The following is an 18,592-nucleotide window of genomic DNA, read 5'->3' as shown; positions in this document are numbered from 1 at the left end:
CAGGCAATTGAAGGTGCTGAGCCTACAAGCAGGTGCATGCAGGATCAGTGCTTATGTCTGATAGTACATCTATTAAAGAAAAATATGTCCATGACGCACGTCTTCAGGCATGAGAGAAAACCCTTTCAGGTACTGGTACTGAGGGCCGCAGCAACCCTCTTAGAAATTCTCTCTGTTGTGTTCTAGTATTCATCAATCACTTCACATGCATCTTCCGTGCTGCAGGTGACATCGTTATAAGCAGAGGAATCCCTGCTAGCGCAACTAACGCCAACTGACTCCTAATAGAGGAGGATCTGGAAAATTTCTCAGATCATACCAGTAAATTTCTTCCAGTTATTTCTCAGGGGCTAATACTGTCCAAGAAGGCAGTGGAGCTAACTACATGTATTCACAATAGTAGACTATTCTCTGTCTTTTTGTTAAACATCTGTTGGTGATCCCATAGCAAAATAAAATTAAAAAGAGTCTGGCTGCTGGCTGGCTAGCAAGCAAACACAAGCTAAAACATCTGTGTGACAGATAATCATATACAGCTAGCATGAGTCACTGATGCTGATCCATCTGTAAAACATTCCATATGCCTGTTGTTTGACATCAGGTGGGTTACTCGGGAGGAGAATCCAAGAGAGACTGAGAGCTAGTCCACAGCACAGTTAGGGAGCATATTTCATTTCCTTATTGCTCTCCTTTCTTCTGTGCTTTCTCACTTTTATGTGGGCTTGTTCGCATTCATGCTACTGTATGGCACTGTTCCTGAAAGCTGATGAGGCTACTGATGCAACCCCATTGTGGAATGTGCTCAAATGAACTTTTGGGATGACCTAATGAGTAGAGTGATGCAAGCACCTATAGGAGGAGTATTTTATTCTTAGACTACATTTAGTGGTTGCATGCATTTAAATCTGCAATATTGCTGTGTTAGGGCCTGATCCTGAATTACTGAAGTCAATTGGATATTCGCTAAAGACTTCACTGGGATCAAGGCCTTTAATAATAAATTTATGCCTTGTTTCATAGATCTCAAAGTGCTTTACCAGGTGGTTATACATTGTTTTCCCTATTTCTGGAGAAATAAAAATAAGGCAATAACTTCCCCAAGACCACATGGCAGATTAGAAGATGGAACCGTGCGTTTCCTTGAGTCCCAGCCACGTTCAATCAACTAGTCTACAGCTACTTCTCCCTCCTTGAACTTTCATTTTATTAATGTAGTTTAAAAGATAGCTTGGCACTATCATATTATATTGACAAATATATCTGATACCACAAGGCTCTTCTAGTCACATATATTCATCATTAATGATCTGGATGATGGGATGGATTGCAACCTCAGCAAGTTCACGGATGACACTAAGCTGGGGGGAGAGGTAGATATGCTGGAGAGTAGAGATAGGGTCCAGAGTGACCTAGACAAATTGGAGGATTGGGCCAAAAGAAATCTGATGAGGTTCAACAAGGACAAGTGCAGAGTCCTGCACTTAGGACGAAAGAATCCCATGCACTGCTACAGGCTGAGGACTGACTGGCTAAGCAGCAGGTCTGCAGAAAAGGACCTGGGAATCATCAATGGATGAGAAGATGGATATGAGTCAACAGTGTGATCTCGTTGCCAAGAAAGCTAATGGCATATTGGACTATATTAGTAGGAGCATTGTCAGCAGACTGAGGGAAGTGATTATTCCCTCCATTTGGCACTGGTGAGGCCACATCTGGAGTATTGCATCTAGTTTTGGGGCCCCCACTATAGAAAGGATGTGGACAAATTGGAGAGTCCAGCGGAGGGCAACGATAATGATTAGGGGGCTGTGGCACATGACTTACGAGGAGAGGCTGAGGGAACTACCTGCAGGGAGGTTTCAAAGAGGATGGTGCTAGGCTGTTCTCAGTGGTGGCAGATGATAGAACAAGAAGCAATGGTCTCAAACTGCAGCTAGGGAGGTCTAGGTTGAATATTAGGAAAAATTATTTCACTAAGAGGTTGGTGAAACACTGGAATGGGTTATCTATGGAGGTGGTGGAATCTCCAGCCTTAGAGGTTTTTAAGGTTAGGCTTGACAAAGCCCTGGCTGGGATGATTTAGTTGGGGTCGATCCTGCTTTGAGCAAGGAGTTGGACTAGATGACCTCCTGAGGTCCCTTCCAACCCTAATCTTCTATGATTCAATGATACGTTAAAAACATCAGTTCACACTTTACTTCCTGATATTACTCCGTCAACTTGTCTGATCATTTTGTTTCTGAATCTATAGTTAAATACATAGATTTGGATACTGAGAATGAATATAATGTTTGCTAGCATGAATATTTGGTAATAATTTTGGAAAGAGGAGTCCTTAATTTGAGCTCTGAGACTATACTTTAAAATAATGATAAAGCCATGTTTCAGTTAATGTTCTAAATTAGAATTGTACAAATTGGCCTTCTCCAAAGCAACATGCATACATTTTAGAGTTATTCAAATTGAGACAGCATCTTAGAGAATGACCTCAAGCTACTGTAACCCATATTATTTCATTTTTTTGTTTTAAGGAAATTAAGCTGTAAGGAATATGCATAAGCATTGTATAATTAAAAGAGTCCAACCAGAAAAGACATTAAAAGATAATTGTGGCTGATTAGCTGCACAGGAAAATGGGGAGAGTGCATAAATAATCTAGCCATCGAACATAGGCCTTTTATAGCTCTTTCCATGGCATGCGTGTATCCTTTACAATGAATAAGCTATTGTAAAATCCACAATTTCCTGATACTATTTAAATGAAATGTCTCTACAAACACACGAGGTACAAGGCGCCGAGCGTGAACCTGCAGCAATAGCCATGTACATTTATTTCCATCAGAACTTGATCACGTTATTTATGAATCAAGCAAACATTGGAAGAGGGAAAAACAATTTTCCTTAAGCAGATACGTTTTTTGAATCAACGTATCCAAGCACTTAGCGAGCTATGCTTGTAAGCAGCTATGCTTGCAAAACTAGCGTATTGGTATGTTTGAAGATAGAAATTTTGTACTGAGCATGTACAAAAGAAACTAAAGAGTCAGCTGTTCATTCAAAATTATTTTCTAAAGTAAGCATTGGTGCTAGTTCTCAATAAATAATCTGTCTATGGCAACGCATTGTTCATTTATTGTTTCTATAGCCTTGTCCAAAAAAGTGTGATTAGAATTTTTAAGACAGGAAGTGTGTTTGTGGGGTTCCCTCCTCCACCTCTTACTGGACCTGGTGATCACACAAAAGGATATGATGGAGAGCCAGATCCTGAGCCGGAGTGAGCTCAATGGAGGTATGCCAATTTACAACAGCAGAAGATCTGGCCCAGATACAGTTTTAGCATTTTGCTGAACAGCTATTCATTTATTGCTTTAGTTGCCAAGAATCAGTTGACCGCATTAAAAGTGCCTATTGAAAAACTCAGTTTCTTTTGTCAACAAACTCATGTCAAGAACTAGAAACCTCCAAATTATTTCCCCTCTCTTTATATGCTTTATCTCAGTTATTATCATAATCTAAAATACACACATTTCATTTCCCCATGTATTTTTCTTTCCTCATGGTCATGCCTAACCATTGTTTTCTCATCCAAGTAAAAGACTTTATGAACAGATTAACAGCCTGGAGTGAAAACTGAAGGTCAAGCCCTCCTTCTTTTATCTTTAAGTTATACAAGGAGCATTGGGAACGATAATGTATATTGCAAACTGTCCCATAACTTGACTGTTTAATTTCCCTCTCCAATACAAAGTTTCATCATTACAAAGTAATATTGAACACGTAGTACGATACAAATATGTTATGTAACAACAATAGGGGGAAGTGTTCCAATACTGATGGGGTAAAGTCCTTGTCACATCAAAATTATTGGGAGTTTTTGCCATCAGCTTCACTAGGGCCAGGATTTAACCCACAGTCTGCACTGGTGTAAACCACTTCTAAAGGAACAGAGCATGTTCATTTAATCCGCTCACTGCTTTAATTTCTGAGGTTTTCCTAAATTCAGACATCTGCCAATGGCCTTGTGTTTATATTAATTATGCAGAAATCACATCTTTTAAGTAGTAAGGTCAAGGTTCTTTAGATAGCCAAACAACATAAGGAGCCAAACAGTAAGATTTTTGTTGCAGTGTCAGTTTTCTGGTACCTGCTACAATAAGTTTAACTGGGTTCCTAGACACACTATTTCTTTTATTGGGTAAAATGAAGTTCTAAAATGCTGATCAAAGGACTCCACAAGGAAACAAGCTGTCATTTGGACAGAAGTGTATTAAATCTGACAACAGCAAAGCCTATCTTCCAAAAGAAAAGCCCAGTTCAGGTTTCCACACATTTGATTTTTCAAAAGCAAGGGCAAGGCTTTCCACCTACTTCTGGATGGGATGTCAAAATTTGTATTTCAGCTAGAATGTTTTGAGAAGGTCGGTGTACTAGATCCCATAGGTATAAATGTCAAACACCAGTGAGGAGGTATACTATTTCCCACATCAAAAACCTGCCATCTGACAATTGACCAGAAGTAGTTCACAGGGGAATCTTCTCTTTGTTACTAAGGATAGAAGCACACCTCTTGGCTCAATGATTTGTTTCTTTTTAGAATGGAAATGATCCAGGGAAATCTTTACCTCTGGCTTGTAAGGTTTTGTTTTTTATCATTCTAATCACAGCCTTGGCTTGTGTATGAAAGTATATTCCCCTTACAGAGAAAAGGAACCATATTTTATGCCTGTAGTTTTGCAAACTATAATGCTTTACAAATCATGCGTTTAGCTGTACAGCCGCTGTTTTTCCCTTGTCACTGCTATCGCTCAATTTTTCCAATTGCCATAAAAAGAGATTCCATGATTTTCAGGGGCTTATATCATGCCATAAAAAATTATTCCAAGCCGAAACGTCAAATATAACGCAAACGGAAATGCTATTTAAAAAAACCTTGATTTAAAGTTTTAAAAACAAATGTCATGAAATATCAGTAATTTCCAGAAGGGCAGAGTAACAAGACGCAGGGGAAAGGGATAGTATCTTGTCCTGAGCTCACGACAACTGAGTGTTATTTTAGTTTGAGAGTCTCACCATCGTAAAAATTGCTTTTCTGGCTTTCCCAGTTAAAACTGCTAAGAAAATGCTTCAGAATATCTGATTTATTAAATAAAGCACTTTTTCATAAACAAAACTTAGGAAATAGAATGATAGATTTTTGCACATTTCACTTTACTGCCTTCTTATAGAAATGCAAAAGGATCAGTGGAAAAACATTAGATGCACATATATGCTTAGGACATGGAAAGAAGCTGCACTGTATTGTTTAAGAACCAAATAATTCAGCTTTGCAGCCCTTTTTATTTTGCTTTAAATAGCCCCACAAACTAAAGTCATTAGTAGGATATCATGAACAGATAACTTTAACTTCAAGAAGGGAAAACTTTAAGCTTATCAACCCTTTCCTAGACATATGATTAATGCCTTTACAAATGTTTTAATCCAAAACAAGCTGACTACCTGGAGATGAAAAGACAGTTCTGAATTATTTCTTTTTAGCAAAATTTTAAGAGTGAACACAGTATACTCTGTGGTGAGTAATTTCATAGTTCAGGTAAATATCCAAAGTGTAAGTGTAAGTGAAGGGCTGTTCAATCTCAAGCAATAATTTAATAACACAATTGTATGCTTCCCTCTCATTCATATAACATTTTACGTTACCACAGTACTCAGGATGATCATTCGCCTTCTCAGTTGTTCAGTCACCACTCTCTTCTATAGCCTCATGGTGGCTGTCCTTTAAATTTCATTTATTTATACACGTTCTCCCTTTAGCTACATGAAGATCATCTCTTGCTTTGTGTAGGTTTGCAGAGGACAGCTACATAACTAGAACAACAGCATTTTTCAGTAATCTCTCTAAGATGTACTGTTAAAAGAATGCTGACCCAGAAATCATGGCCACAATGTCGTGAGCAGAAGGGCAGTAAAAATGAGCGTGACAAAGAATTTCCAAGTGATATTGGGCCACTGAATACTATAGTCCTTGCTAATTTCTACCATAGATGTAAATCAGTGGTTAGATGGTGCTGACTGGCTGAACATGGCACAGTTAAGGCCAAACCTTTACCCACAATAAATAAGAGCAATATTTCAGAAGTATTTATTCTCCGATGCCAATGAGCAATTAACTAATTAAGTGTATGTGTCTCAAGACATGATTAGTCCCGCAAATTTTGATTTCTTTTCTTAAAATTGCATTTTAACCAAGAAAAACAACTTCACCACAGACTAAATACAGCCTTTACAGACCAGTTCCTATTTGGTAAAATGAATGCATGGGTAAAATTAAAAGATTAGTAACTTCTACTTCAATATCATTCCATTCGGATGTTGTTTGATTCAAGTTTCATTAGATATATTTAGCATAGAGGCATCTAAAGCTCATATTATTCATCCCTAAAAGCTACAGACAGTCTTACAATAGAATCACAGGTTTATCTTTCATACAAATATAGATCTGATTTTTCATTTTGTGAAAAAAAACATGATCATTGTTTACTGTGGATACCCTTAAACAATACAAAGACTCAGTCCTTTACCCAGTAATACAAAGTTCTCTTTTCTTTGGACAATTGAGGGCAGGTGAAATATTTTCAAAACCTGGAGGCTACAAGATGTACATATGCCATCTTGATTAAACATATGGAACGCATACTCGAAGGAAAGCCAACTGGAGTCCTAGTTGAGTAATCAAAACACCCTAGCTGAGAGGGGTTAACATGCAAGGATCAGCTCTGAACTTTGAAGTTTTCTGGTCTTCATTTTTCCTAATTAAGACAAGATTTAATAACCAAACCACTGTACAAACTATGTACTTAAACTCTGGGTTTGTTTCTAATTTTGTTGGGAATTCCTAACAGATTCCAAGGAATCAGCACCCCATGAGAGAAGTTCAGCAGTGAGATGGGTTGATCCTTTCTCCGATGTATAAGGGCAACATGCCTGCTTTTCATCTTATTTTCTCCCATATGCCTGGCTCTCATATATACCCGTCAAATAATTCTCTGACAAGATAGAGAAAGGGAAGATGCATTGATTCATATGTGCCAAAATTATTCAAAGCAGGCTGGCGAACACATATTTAACTTCAGCTTGAATATGAGTATAGTACAATCAGTCAGATGGAAAGGTGTGCACTAAAAAGGTTCTGTTGGGATTAGATCATTTAATTACTCACATATCTAAGTATTGGAATGTGGCATTGTTCATGGCTACAACTTGTCTTTTGATGAAGTGCTGGCTCTCTCTTTTATAAAACTATACGGTCTCTGCTATGAATATAGCTAGATTCCAACACCCTTTGTTCATTCATCTCCAAGTAGTCCTACCGATTTCTTACAGAATAAGGTATTACTTTACACAAGAAGCAGTAGTAGATTTGGGCCCCAAATGTATTAGTAGAAATAGTTGGTTCTCCTCTGACATCTTTTAATCTTTTATCCTGACATGCAGGCAATGAACTTTTTGTTACTTGTCAATTTTATATGGAAAGCAGTGTCTTGATAGAAGGTTATAAAAATGTTGCTTTGGCTGATCAGGAAAGCCTCTAGATGGAAAAGGAGGCTGATTTTGAAGAACTACCAATGTATTGCCCACCATTAATCAAGCAGTCTTAAAATATGTATCACAGGTAGCAACACAGAATTGCCTCCCAGCAGTGAAATGGGAAGTGAAATAAGTCAGAAATAAATCCAATAACCTCTTGAGGAATCATTTATCAATACAACAGGAAACTGATCTAAAATGGTAATTTAAAACTTTGAGAGAATCTGGTTGCTGTTTCATTTAATTATATTTTTCCTGATGCCGATGCCCAGAGAACCAACAATCTTGGACAATCTTTAGGAATGACAGAAAATGGATGTCTAGTCTAACATTAACACTCACACCCACACCTGACATGCCTGTGCATAATGTGCATATGTTGCAGGGACTTGTGTGCTGCTCAAGTACAGCACTGTACTAGATATCCACACTATCTTGTTAGTTTTTCATTCTCTGCGTGTATTGGAAAGGCTTTAGTTTGGGAGCTCACTTTGTTCATGTGAATCTGTTGCTGGTACTGTTTCTGCTTCTCCAGGAACTGCTGATGCTGCTGCTGAATGACCAGCTGGGCCAAGGTGCTCTGAGGCAGAGGAGCTGACTGGGTTCGATTCAGGGGCCTATGACGAGGCAACTTGTGGGCAACTCTGATGCCTGGTGAGACTCTCTCCTTTGTTGCTAATGGAGACTGTGGACGGAGAGGAACCCCTCCTGCAAAAAAATGACATTTCAATCATCAAATATGAGGATCAGTAAAACTAAGGAAACATAACAAAGTTAGGGAGAGCTTCAGTGTAGTCGCATACTGAAGAACTTTGCAGCAGTATCAATAAACTAATACTCCTAGCACATGTCCAGCAACAACAGGAAGTTTGACAGCCCCAAGAGAAAGCTACTATGTTTTCTGGGATCATTTTACCCTTGGAGGCAGGAGCAAGAGATTAGGGCAGATCTCACTAGAAGCAGGGAAAAAATCAAACACCACACTGCTTCCGCCCAACCCCCAATGGCTGAGCAGTGTAGCATTCACGTATTGCATTTCATTTTAAAATGAAGTCGCTCTCTTGTAAAACTCTAGCTCTCAGGAACACTTCAGTGAAGCCTTTGATAATTACCAGTCACAAGAAGCTTTTGCTGTCTCATTTGCTCCTTCAGTAACAAATGTTGCAGGAGAGCCTGATGGCTACTGTTAGGTTTTCCCTCTAGAGCAATATGAGGCTGAGCTGAAGAGGGAGGCATGTTTCCCCCATACAGTCCAGGAAGAGCCACTCCCTGCCTCAGTGTCTGGGTCTCACACTTCTGTTTTTCTTTGAGGGAAGATGAAGCCTGTGTCAAGACACAACAGAAACATTAGCTGCTTTTCAAAGACTTGGTACAGTAGGTCTCCACATAATTAGCTGAGCTTTTTATACTGTCATTTAAAAGAAAATCCCCACCTTACTCTGTGTCTATTGACTGAAAATGAGACCATGGCAGTTATTTTAACACAGTGGCATCAATGAACAGGGAACATGAAATAAAGAGGTTGTTCTTGAAGGGCAAGATTGTGACCTTCCCTTATAATGGTGTGTAGGGAAGTGTGGCCCTTCCTAGTCCCCTGCATAACTCACTCAAATCAACACTTTCTGCACAGGGGGATGGAGAGGAACAGGGGGAACAGGTGCCTTGAATTCAGTGGGAAGCAGGTGAGCTTTGGCTTTCCACACATCCTTATCTCACACAATAGATCAATCAACAATACCGAGCCAAAGTGAGATGGAACATTAACTACAGCTGGTATAGAGCTGGTGAACGTTACTTCCCCCTGAAGCAATTCCTTCTCTGGCCTACTCCTGGGTAAGCACAATTATACACTGCCTCCTTATTCAGGGTGGATTGTAAAGTAACAATCTGGTGTACAGGAATCAATGGGAGCTGCTAGGCATTTAGCACTGTAAAGCCCCCTGATTCAATTGCCTAAATACAGACTATAGGACCTAAATTTAGGCATCCATTTTAGAAAATCTTGACCAATCATATCTGTGTTCCAGCTAATGGATGCCTACATTTTCATTGAAAAATATAAACTAGATTTTTTAAAAGAGCTGATAAAAAGTAATACATAGCAATAATAAATATCTAATTGAGTCTTCCCAGGTTGTACATGGTTGCCATTCAGTTTGTAATAGTAAAAAAAAGGCTATTCCATGATTATCTGAATTCCAGATGTTCTAGTCAGACAAACCCTAACATTTTTCATTAAGTTTTGCATACATACTTTTTACTTCACACTCTGCCACTGCCATTCTCTCCTGAAAAAATACCACGGTGGGCTATATTCAATTTAAATTACACTATCTTATTCTAGCAGTTGCATAAACATTACCTGTTTGTTCAATTTCCAAAAGTAGCATTTAGTGCTAACTGACCTCAATACAAGCTTATATGATGTGTGTGTGTGTGTGTGTGTGTGTGTGTGTGTGTGTGTGTGTGTGTGTGTGTGTGTGTGTGTTAAAGAAAGTTTTTAATTTCAAGTAATAAATTACTTTGACATTACTTACTACTTGTTCTCAATTAGACAAGACATTTTTGCAGAAAGGAAACATTATTTATAAGTAGTGTATTTTGGAATGTTACTGTTACTTATGATCAGTATCTTAACTAGAATCGTTTGCTTACAAGTGTCTGATGCAAGATTCCTAGAGAATTTCTTTAGAGTTGCAAGATTTTCTTTTGCAAACTTCTCCAGGTTTCTGATGTTAGAAAATAGTACCATATTTTCCCTCAGAAATTAACTAGATAACAATACATCAGAGATAAGGACATTATATTGTACTGAAAAAAAAAACAGGTATGAACTTGAACTAGATTCGACATTCAAATTAAGTACTACCTTACTGAAAAACCATAATAAAGTGCATATTTAAAATGAATACTATAAAGTGACACATACTCATTTATACATCTAGAATTTATGTAAATTCTACCAAATTCATGTCATACCACTGTGTCACAAATTAAATCTTAAATTGCAGAGATTCCACATTATTGTACAGAGTCATCATGAAACCGATTGTAAATCCTTATTTGTCGTCAAACTGAACTAAGAAGTCCTAGGGTAAAATTTGGGCCCCACTGAACCAATGGCAAAACTTTAATTTACTTGAAAGTGGCCAGGATTTCACCCCTAGAATTTTGTGACTTTTTCTCAACCTGAAGTTCTCTTTATGAATAAACATGAAATGTCATTCATTAATAGACTACTGTGTCTACACAGTCATGCACTTATTTTAACATTTAAATACAAAGAAATTTAAATACAAGGGACTTCTCCAAATATATTATCTCCAACTCAGCCTGAGTCAGTATTAGAATGTCATCTTAAAAACTATTGGCTTTGGAAGGGTATTTCTGGAAGAAATTTTATTGATGATAGTAGTCACTGGTACAAAAGTAGTTCAAAAGGTCAAATTATATGACCCACCCAGATATCTCTCACCGCTTCTGTGGCTTCAAGCATTCGTACCTATAATTCAGAAATTGTGTTTGGTACATCACTTTATAAGCTTTATGTTCATTATTTATTCATCTGTTTATTCATTATTATTCAGTGTGATTATTTATTGTTTCAAGTAGTACCCACAGTGTATAAGGTCCTGTATAACACAAATGAAGTCATGGGTCTTGCCCTGAATTTCTTACACTCCAAAAAGACAAAACAGACACAGAGATGGAGATGGCTTTTTGCAGGGAAAATCTAGAGTATGCTTGTATTGTGAGAGAAAGTAGACAGAAGCGTGAAAAGTTGAAGAGGAGGAGTGGTGAAAGCAGGGATAAGGGAGGTTGGTCTTAAAATAAAAACCATGATAAAAAAAAGGACACCCTTTTAAAGTGACAACTTACACTGAGCTGGGATTGTACCGCTGGAAGTCCCAAGGTAATGTTGGGCAAAGAAGGAGACGTATACAAACTCAACAGGTTCATTGATTCTTCATGAATCACAATATGTTGTTGTGAAACCAAGTGCTGAAACAAGAAAAAAAATCACCTCCAGATCTGTAACACTTATTTCTATTACTCTCAGAAACAAAAGCCAGTTAGTTATTTATCTTTGTTAGTGTGCCTAAGATGCCAAATATTGGGGGAAAGTACTTCATTTCCTGATATACTGAGTATCCTGAGTACTGGGGCCTACTAATATTTCCCCAGCATAGCTCTGAGATTCTTTTCTTGAAATGGAGGCAAATATTCACCTGCCTATCATGCCGCCTTGATTAATCAGTTAAAATCCTATGCTGAACCAAAATGTCAAGGATTCCCTGCTCCATTACCTCTTCTCCCACCATCCACACTTCATTGCTATAGGGTCAATGGGAGTTTTGCTTCAGTAAATATTCAGGAAGGATTGCACAATATGTCTTATGGAACACTGATGATTCATCTCTTAAAGTATGTAAGGACACATATATAGCTGTACTGGATATCATTCGGATATGCTGAGGGATATCCTCCTTGCTAGAACTACAGCAGATAACCTATATGAGATTTTCATTAAAATGGAAGAAAAAGTTCTAAAGGAGTATAATTCATATGCTTTGCTGCAAAACTTCACCCACCATAATTCAACATTATTCATTCTGTGTATCTTATCCCCTTGCCACTAAATTACCATTAGGCTACAGTGTTTAATATGGATGGAGAAAGTTTGAGTAAAAAGTGATTTAGGAAGCAAATGTCCTTTAAAAAAATGTTAAAAACATAGCCCCCATTCCTGTTGGGTGCTGAGCTGCCCTGTGAAGTGCTTAGCCTCCTTAACTCTCTCCAGTTTCAACACCTTGCTGGATAGTCCCCATACTTGTTTTGAAACCATATGATATAACAATTTATGAAGAGGACATATAATTTCTGATATGATTTTTTAAAACCGCCCTGCACAGAGAAACAGGTATTCTGAGAAGATCCCCCATAAGCACCCATTTTAGATTCGGTGGAAAGAAGTAAAAAGAGATTACATTATCACATGCTTACTGCAAGAGGAATCTTTTTGAAGCCTCTGCATTCTGCTTTAACGGTCATGTTTTTCAACATGTGGTCTAGTATAGTTGCTTGAATTACATTTTCTGTTTAACTCTTGCTTCCCTCCCAGAACTTTTACACAATAAGAGCTACAAAGGTCTTATTAGGCTTAGGAACTCTGGCATGATATGGTCCCCAAGGGAACAACATCCCTGAAAAAGAATACCCTGTGTAACAGTATGACACAGTGACTTCTTTCTTCCCAAACAAAAAGCATATGGGGCTCCAATAATAGACCACCTCCAAGAGGGATACTGCACACTCGGGCTTTGACTAAAGTAAATATAATAACTTGTCAAGCATGTTGTGGGGAGCAGTAGATTTTCCCCTGGACAAACCTGGGATATCAATTAACTTTGGAAAATACCTTATGCTAATACAATGCAACTTCAGATTGTCACTGAAAACTGGTGCTGCACAAAAACACAGGATGTTATTCCAAAACATAACCTTCCTCATATAGTTTGTTTGGAAATAAGACCTATCACTGAGACAATAACAGTAGAAGTCTCTATGTGTAACTTTCTGTTGGTATCTTGGGAATGCTAGAAGATAATATATGAAAGAGAGAAGAGATGTGGGCTACATGGAATGCAAGTGTAAAGAAACTGCTTCATTTGTATATTACATTAATTTCCCATTAAATTGCACTTGCTTGATAACATCCAAATATGTACATTGTTAAAATGAAGTATGTCCAAAATACAAAAGTCTATTGTGAAATGCTATAAATGTCTTACCAAAAGAGATGCTGTAAACATGTAATCCTCTTTTTAGGACATCATCAGACTTGTACTGGTTGCAGCATCTATGTGGTGCTGCATTTAAAAAATATACATGTTTCCTTTTTGGTTTTATGATATGCCACTGTTAAATTCCAAGGTGTGCATTGAGGAACAAGAGTCAAATGATAGAATGTAAGGAATAAGTCAAGCAACTAAAAGGTAATGCCACAACTGTTAAAACTGAATCTCCCCTCATCTGTTCCATTAAGCATATGTAATAAGACAGCTGTGTTAAAAAAACCCAATTGATTATTAATAACACTGGCACTGAAATTTAACAGCATGAATATGCCTCTACAACATAGTCACTTTCTTTTAATAATCAATTGGTATTTGTTTTACAATAACCTTCTGATTAAGCCCATATTAACACCCCTATCCTGAAACGAGCTTTATGCTGACTTGGGGGGCCACCTGCATGGAGGCTACTGTGGCATCAGGGCCTATGTGTTTCTTTGGGCAACTTAAAGTGTTACACTAGTGACAATTTACTAAAGCTTTGTCTACACTACACAGCTTTTAGCGACATAGCTGTGTCATCACAGCTGTACTGCTAAAAGTTGTGCAGTGTAGCTGCTGTTTGTTGGTTCTCCTGCCGACAAAAAATGTCCACCCCCAATGAGCGGCATTTGTGCTGTTCATGCTGGCACTTGTTACAGCAAAACTATTGTCTTTCGGGGGGAGGGCGGGGAGGGCATTTAACACCTCTGAAGGACAAAAGTTTTGTCATTCAATTGCCAGTGTAGACATAGCCTAAGCTAATGGGGCATAGTCTTGTCCCCCACAGCATTCATTGTTGAGGCAGAATTCCCAGCTTGCTAGTGTTTTAAAAGAAACAATCAGTCAGGTTCACTTAATTCTTAAAATGTAAGTATAGTAATTAGATGTAGCAGTGTTTGGTTTTACTGTCTAATATCAACTTCTCTCTCCCGCTCTCCCTCTGTCTTTCTCTCTCTCTCTCTCTCTCACTCACACTCACACACAGTGGAGGAAAAGGGAATATTTTCTTTTAGCTTTAAATCTTCCAAGTTGCAGACACAGTGTCTGAAGATACCATTGCTTTGAACAGTCCGAATAAGTGGCACTCAGTAAGAACTACTTCTGTTATTTTGGTTAGTTCTAAAAATTAAGTAGATTCCCTTTTCATGTTTGTACTGAATTTCAATTTCATCATGCTGGCTAGAGACTTAAAAGTTTTGAAGACCTACTAAGTGTGCTCTTCAAAGCTGAGGTTCATAAACGAATATTATGAAAGATGGGTTTAAGAGACATTTGTACCATGTGCATTTATTTATGTTCTCCATATAATAAGGCAGTTTAGTTTCTACTATTACCTTCAATATACCAGTTTCCAAAAGTTCTGTACACCAAATATAAGTGGATTCTATATGGGCCTGAATCAACACCCATTGAGATGAATGGGACTTCATTGGGCTTTGGATCAGGCCCTCTCTGTGCTTAGAGTTAGCACTTACATTTGAATTGTGCCTTATTGAGGCAAACTGTCCCAATAAAGCCATAGGAAATCCTGGCATGGGGAAGGCAGGCAGGATTTAGCCATGCACAGCATGTCATTTGAAAGTATATGGTTTGCTCCAACAGATAAATTGTTACCACAGTGAACCCTGAACCATCAGAGGCAAAACCTGCATCTAATAAACACAACTTTTATTTATAAGGCGCAATTATAAGTTTAACTTTTAAGGCTCATATACTGACAGAAAGTCTTTTAACAGACTGGTTACTGAAATCACTATTGGAGAAACTGATAGCAAGGGATTATCTGCAAGGTTTCTTACTCACAGTGCTCTTCTGTGCTTTCAGAAAATTTAAATAAATGGTTACCACACTGTCTACTGTGGGGTAAGACACTTAAGAGACTGATATTTAAATGATTAAGGCAGAAATGTTTTAAAAGAATCAAAATTTCATTACTGATATTGCTCTAGTAACTAAAGTGTGATCATTTACAGTACTGACTCAGATTTTTACTGGTAAATGATTCCTCTGCCATCGCAACCTGTTTTTCCCCAGAGAGAAGTGTTCATTTGCCGCCATGAATACCACAGCCATACGCCCACTCAGATGTGAATACAACACTTACTGCAAATGTCACAATAACTATTAGGAAACAACAGCAGAGTGAGTCATGCAGGGTTACGGCAAAACAAGTGGCATTTTGCATGATTTTAGAACACAACCTATTATTAGAAACCTCTGTACTTTGTGTGTCTGACAAAAAATTGATTAGATAAATACCATTTGAGAGCTGGTAGCTAATGTTCAACTACAGAAGAAATATTCAGCTCTTTGGTTACTAATAAACTATCAAATAAAATCAAAATGTACTGATGTTGAGATCTATGGAAAAATGTTTGCGCCCACAGGACCACAATATTAACAATCAAATAACCAGTGAGGTAAAGAAGTCTCTGACTGGAGCCAGAAATGGAAGCCAGTGGTTTCAGCTTCCAAGAGTTCTGCCAAAGAGCTGAGTGAGTGGCTCCAGCACATACAGCTCAGCTTTTAAAATAGCTTTTTAGGCTCATTTCAGTGCTCATGATAGTAAGAGACTAATACCACTGTTGCCTGGCATAGCAAGGGAAGATGATTTTGCAATGTAGTGTTCTATTAATGCACATAATACAGTCCTAATGGTGCTAGAGCTGCAGTCTTCCCAAACCTCTCCTGAACAGAGACTGCCCATCACACCAGACTGACCAGATTTGATTGCGGTCAGAGGGCTCTGCTCTTCACTGATGAAGCTGCCGCAAATTGGCTTTGCAAGTTCCACATCCGCTAAGGAGACTACCTGATTGTAATCTGTGTCTGTGGTGGTTTAATGATATGAACAAGTGTTTAGGAGCTCGAATATTCAGAGTACCAAACGTAAATAAGCCCAAAGAAGCATCATTATTCTCTTTTGTATTTTGTGGTGTTAGCATTAATAGTAAAGTATTCAAGTAGCTGTAGTATCTAATTCCATATGATTTTCCATCTAATATAGCATTAACACCCCCACTATACCCCTATTTGAAGTTATGTTTCCCAAGGTGAAAATACACTGTTTTAATCCCACTATACTGACTAGCCTGTGGTCTGAACTGAACTTTTTTATATCTTGCAATACATAATCTGAATTTCTTTACAATCCCATACAGAGGGCTATGAGGCAAAACCACATGTTAGCCATCAATGTAACTATTTTGTTTTCTTTGTGCCACAGAGAGGCTACTAATCAGTGTGCAGAGGTCACCCACCTGCCCTCTGGATCATAGTTCACGCACACAATTAATTCATTATGGGGAAGAGTCCCTGCTGGAGGTTGAACTAGCCAATCCAGTTTTTTTGAGGTGAATGTCCTGCCACTGACCTGGAGAAATAGCTCCACTAGCCCAAACTCTAGTAAGGCACATTTCCTCATGCTCTTTTGTTTAATCAGTAGATAATATAAAACAATTAACAGCAAGCTAGGCCATCAAAGTAGTTATGATTCTGGCCATTAGCTGCAGAAGATAGGATGCAATACAAATCTTAGCATTGAATGAGATGTCCTTTTTACGTGTATAATAAGAAAAACTGCCTTTGGCTTCTGCATTAGAAATATTGTATGAGGGAGGAAAATAATAAATAATTAATAGCTCTATTGTGCCTTCCGTCTAAAAATCTCAGAGAGCTTTACAAAAAAAGTAACGAAGCCTTCTTACACCTTTGTTATGTTAGGGAATTATTATACAGATAGGGAAAACGAGGCACAGAGAGACTGAGTGATTTGCCCAAGGTCAGACACGATGTCTCTGAGGATAGGACTCCTGACTACCAGCCCTATGCTTTAGCCACAAGACCATCCTTCATTTAATAATAACTGATAACTAATAGCTTATTCAATAATGCAGTGAGACAGGACTTGGCTTATCACAAGTTAGGTTTTCCAAAGGTCTGCAGTGTGTGCATGTGTGTGTGCTGGAAGCTATTTTTTTAAATCCCTTTAAAGCCAGTTCATTAGAGGCCTGATTCAGCAGACCACTTAAGCACATGCTTAATTTTAGGCACCCAAATCAATCAGAGATCAATTAGACTACTCACATGCTTAAGGTTAACCTGGATTTAAGTGCTTTGCTGAGTAAGGGCCCTGAATACCCTCTGCCAAACTGCACAACACTCAGTGCGAGAGAAAAATGACTAAAATTCAAAATATTTTAAAAAATGACAAAATAATGTTTATAAATAAAAAATGTCAGGACATTTCTGTCCAATCCCTCAAGCCTTTCCAGGGCTAGAAGTATATGCTGGATGGCCCCCTGGGGAAACTAGGAAACTCCACTATACTATAGCATTGAGCTCCTGTTTCTTGTTCTGACAGGTAACAACATATTGGACTCTACACTCATCTGGAGTGATCACTGTCTATTTGGGTCTTAGGCCAACATAATTGGAGGTGGCGGGAGGGAGAATAGTCACATTTTGAGGGACAGGGAACCACTTCCTTAGAAAGTTTATTTTTTAAATAACAGCTGGTGCTTGACATTCCTGAGACATTTGCAATGTTGAAAGCAGTCCTGGGGAAATGGATTAGTGGGCAGAGTGCAGGTAAGGCAGTCGATGATAAATACAATTTGTCACATGGCTGTCAATACCACATCCTGGAGGTGTCAGTAGTGACTCCATAATTAAGGTTACATTGCGATATACATTTGACACAGGATTAAAATCCTTCTATTTCACCGTGAATTTTGTTTTTTGGATGACAATTGCATTTTCCATAATTATTATTATTAATTTTATTTATTTATTTTTGGTAAAGTATTTACTAATTTTTATATAGGAAATTTAAAATGAGCCCCTTTGCAATTTCTTACATGTTGTCTGGTCCTTGAAGCTAAAGGTCCATGGCCACCACAATACTCAGATATATGCACCAACCCTTTCGTGCCCCAACTCCATTTCCCCTCCCCATAGTGTCTTACTGGAGATGTTAACCTTTTGCAGTGGAAATCTAACAGACCTGCTCAGGTCTGCTAGACAGGGGTTCCACTCTGCAGATCCACAGGAAGCACATTGCCCCCTAGCTCCAGGACCTTAAGCTGCAAGTCTCCTCCTCCTCTCCTTGCCCTTTGTTTGTAATAGAGACTGGGACATGATGGCAGGCGACGGGGAGAAGGAGAAAGTTC

General features: G+C 38.3%; 1 protein-coding gene across 3 annotated transcripts in view; it reads right to left on the bottom strand.

Annotated features, from left to right (window-relative positions):
• Positions 1–18,592, bottom strand: part of HDAC9 (histone deacetylase 9) — a 511,031-nt gene that overhangs the window by 234,338 nt on the left and 258,101 nt on the right. For all 3 annotated transcript variants that reach the window (XM_050938581.1, XM_050938583.1, XM_050938582.1), the window contains 3 exons: positions 11,464–11,586; positions 8,697–8,907; positions 8,075–8,292 (listed from right to left, as the gene is read on the bottom strand). In XM_050938581.1, coding sequence (XP_050794538.1) covers positions 8,075–8,292; positions 8,697–8,907; positions 11,464–11,586 — 552 coding nt within the window. The remainder of the gene's footprint in view (positions 1–8,074; positions 8,293–8,696; positions 8,908–11,463; positions 11,587–18,592) is intronic.

The sequence above is a fragment of the Gopherus flavomarginatus genome, chromosome 2, assembly GCF_025201925.1.
Source record: "Gopherus flavomarginatus isolate rGopFla2 chromosome 2, rGopFla2.mat.asm, whole genome shotgun sequence".
Classification (NCBI taxonomy): domain Eukaryota; kingdom Metazoa; phylum Chordata; order Testudines; family Testudinidae; genus Gopherus; species Gopherus flavomarginatus.
The sequence above is the reverse complement of the archived record's forward strand: the minus strand, read 5'-3'. Positions and strand labels throughout refer to the sequence as shown.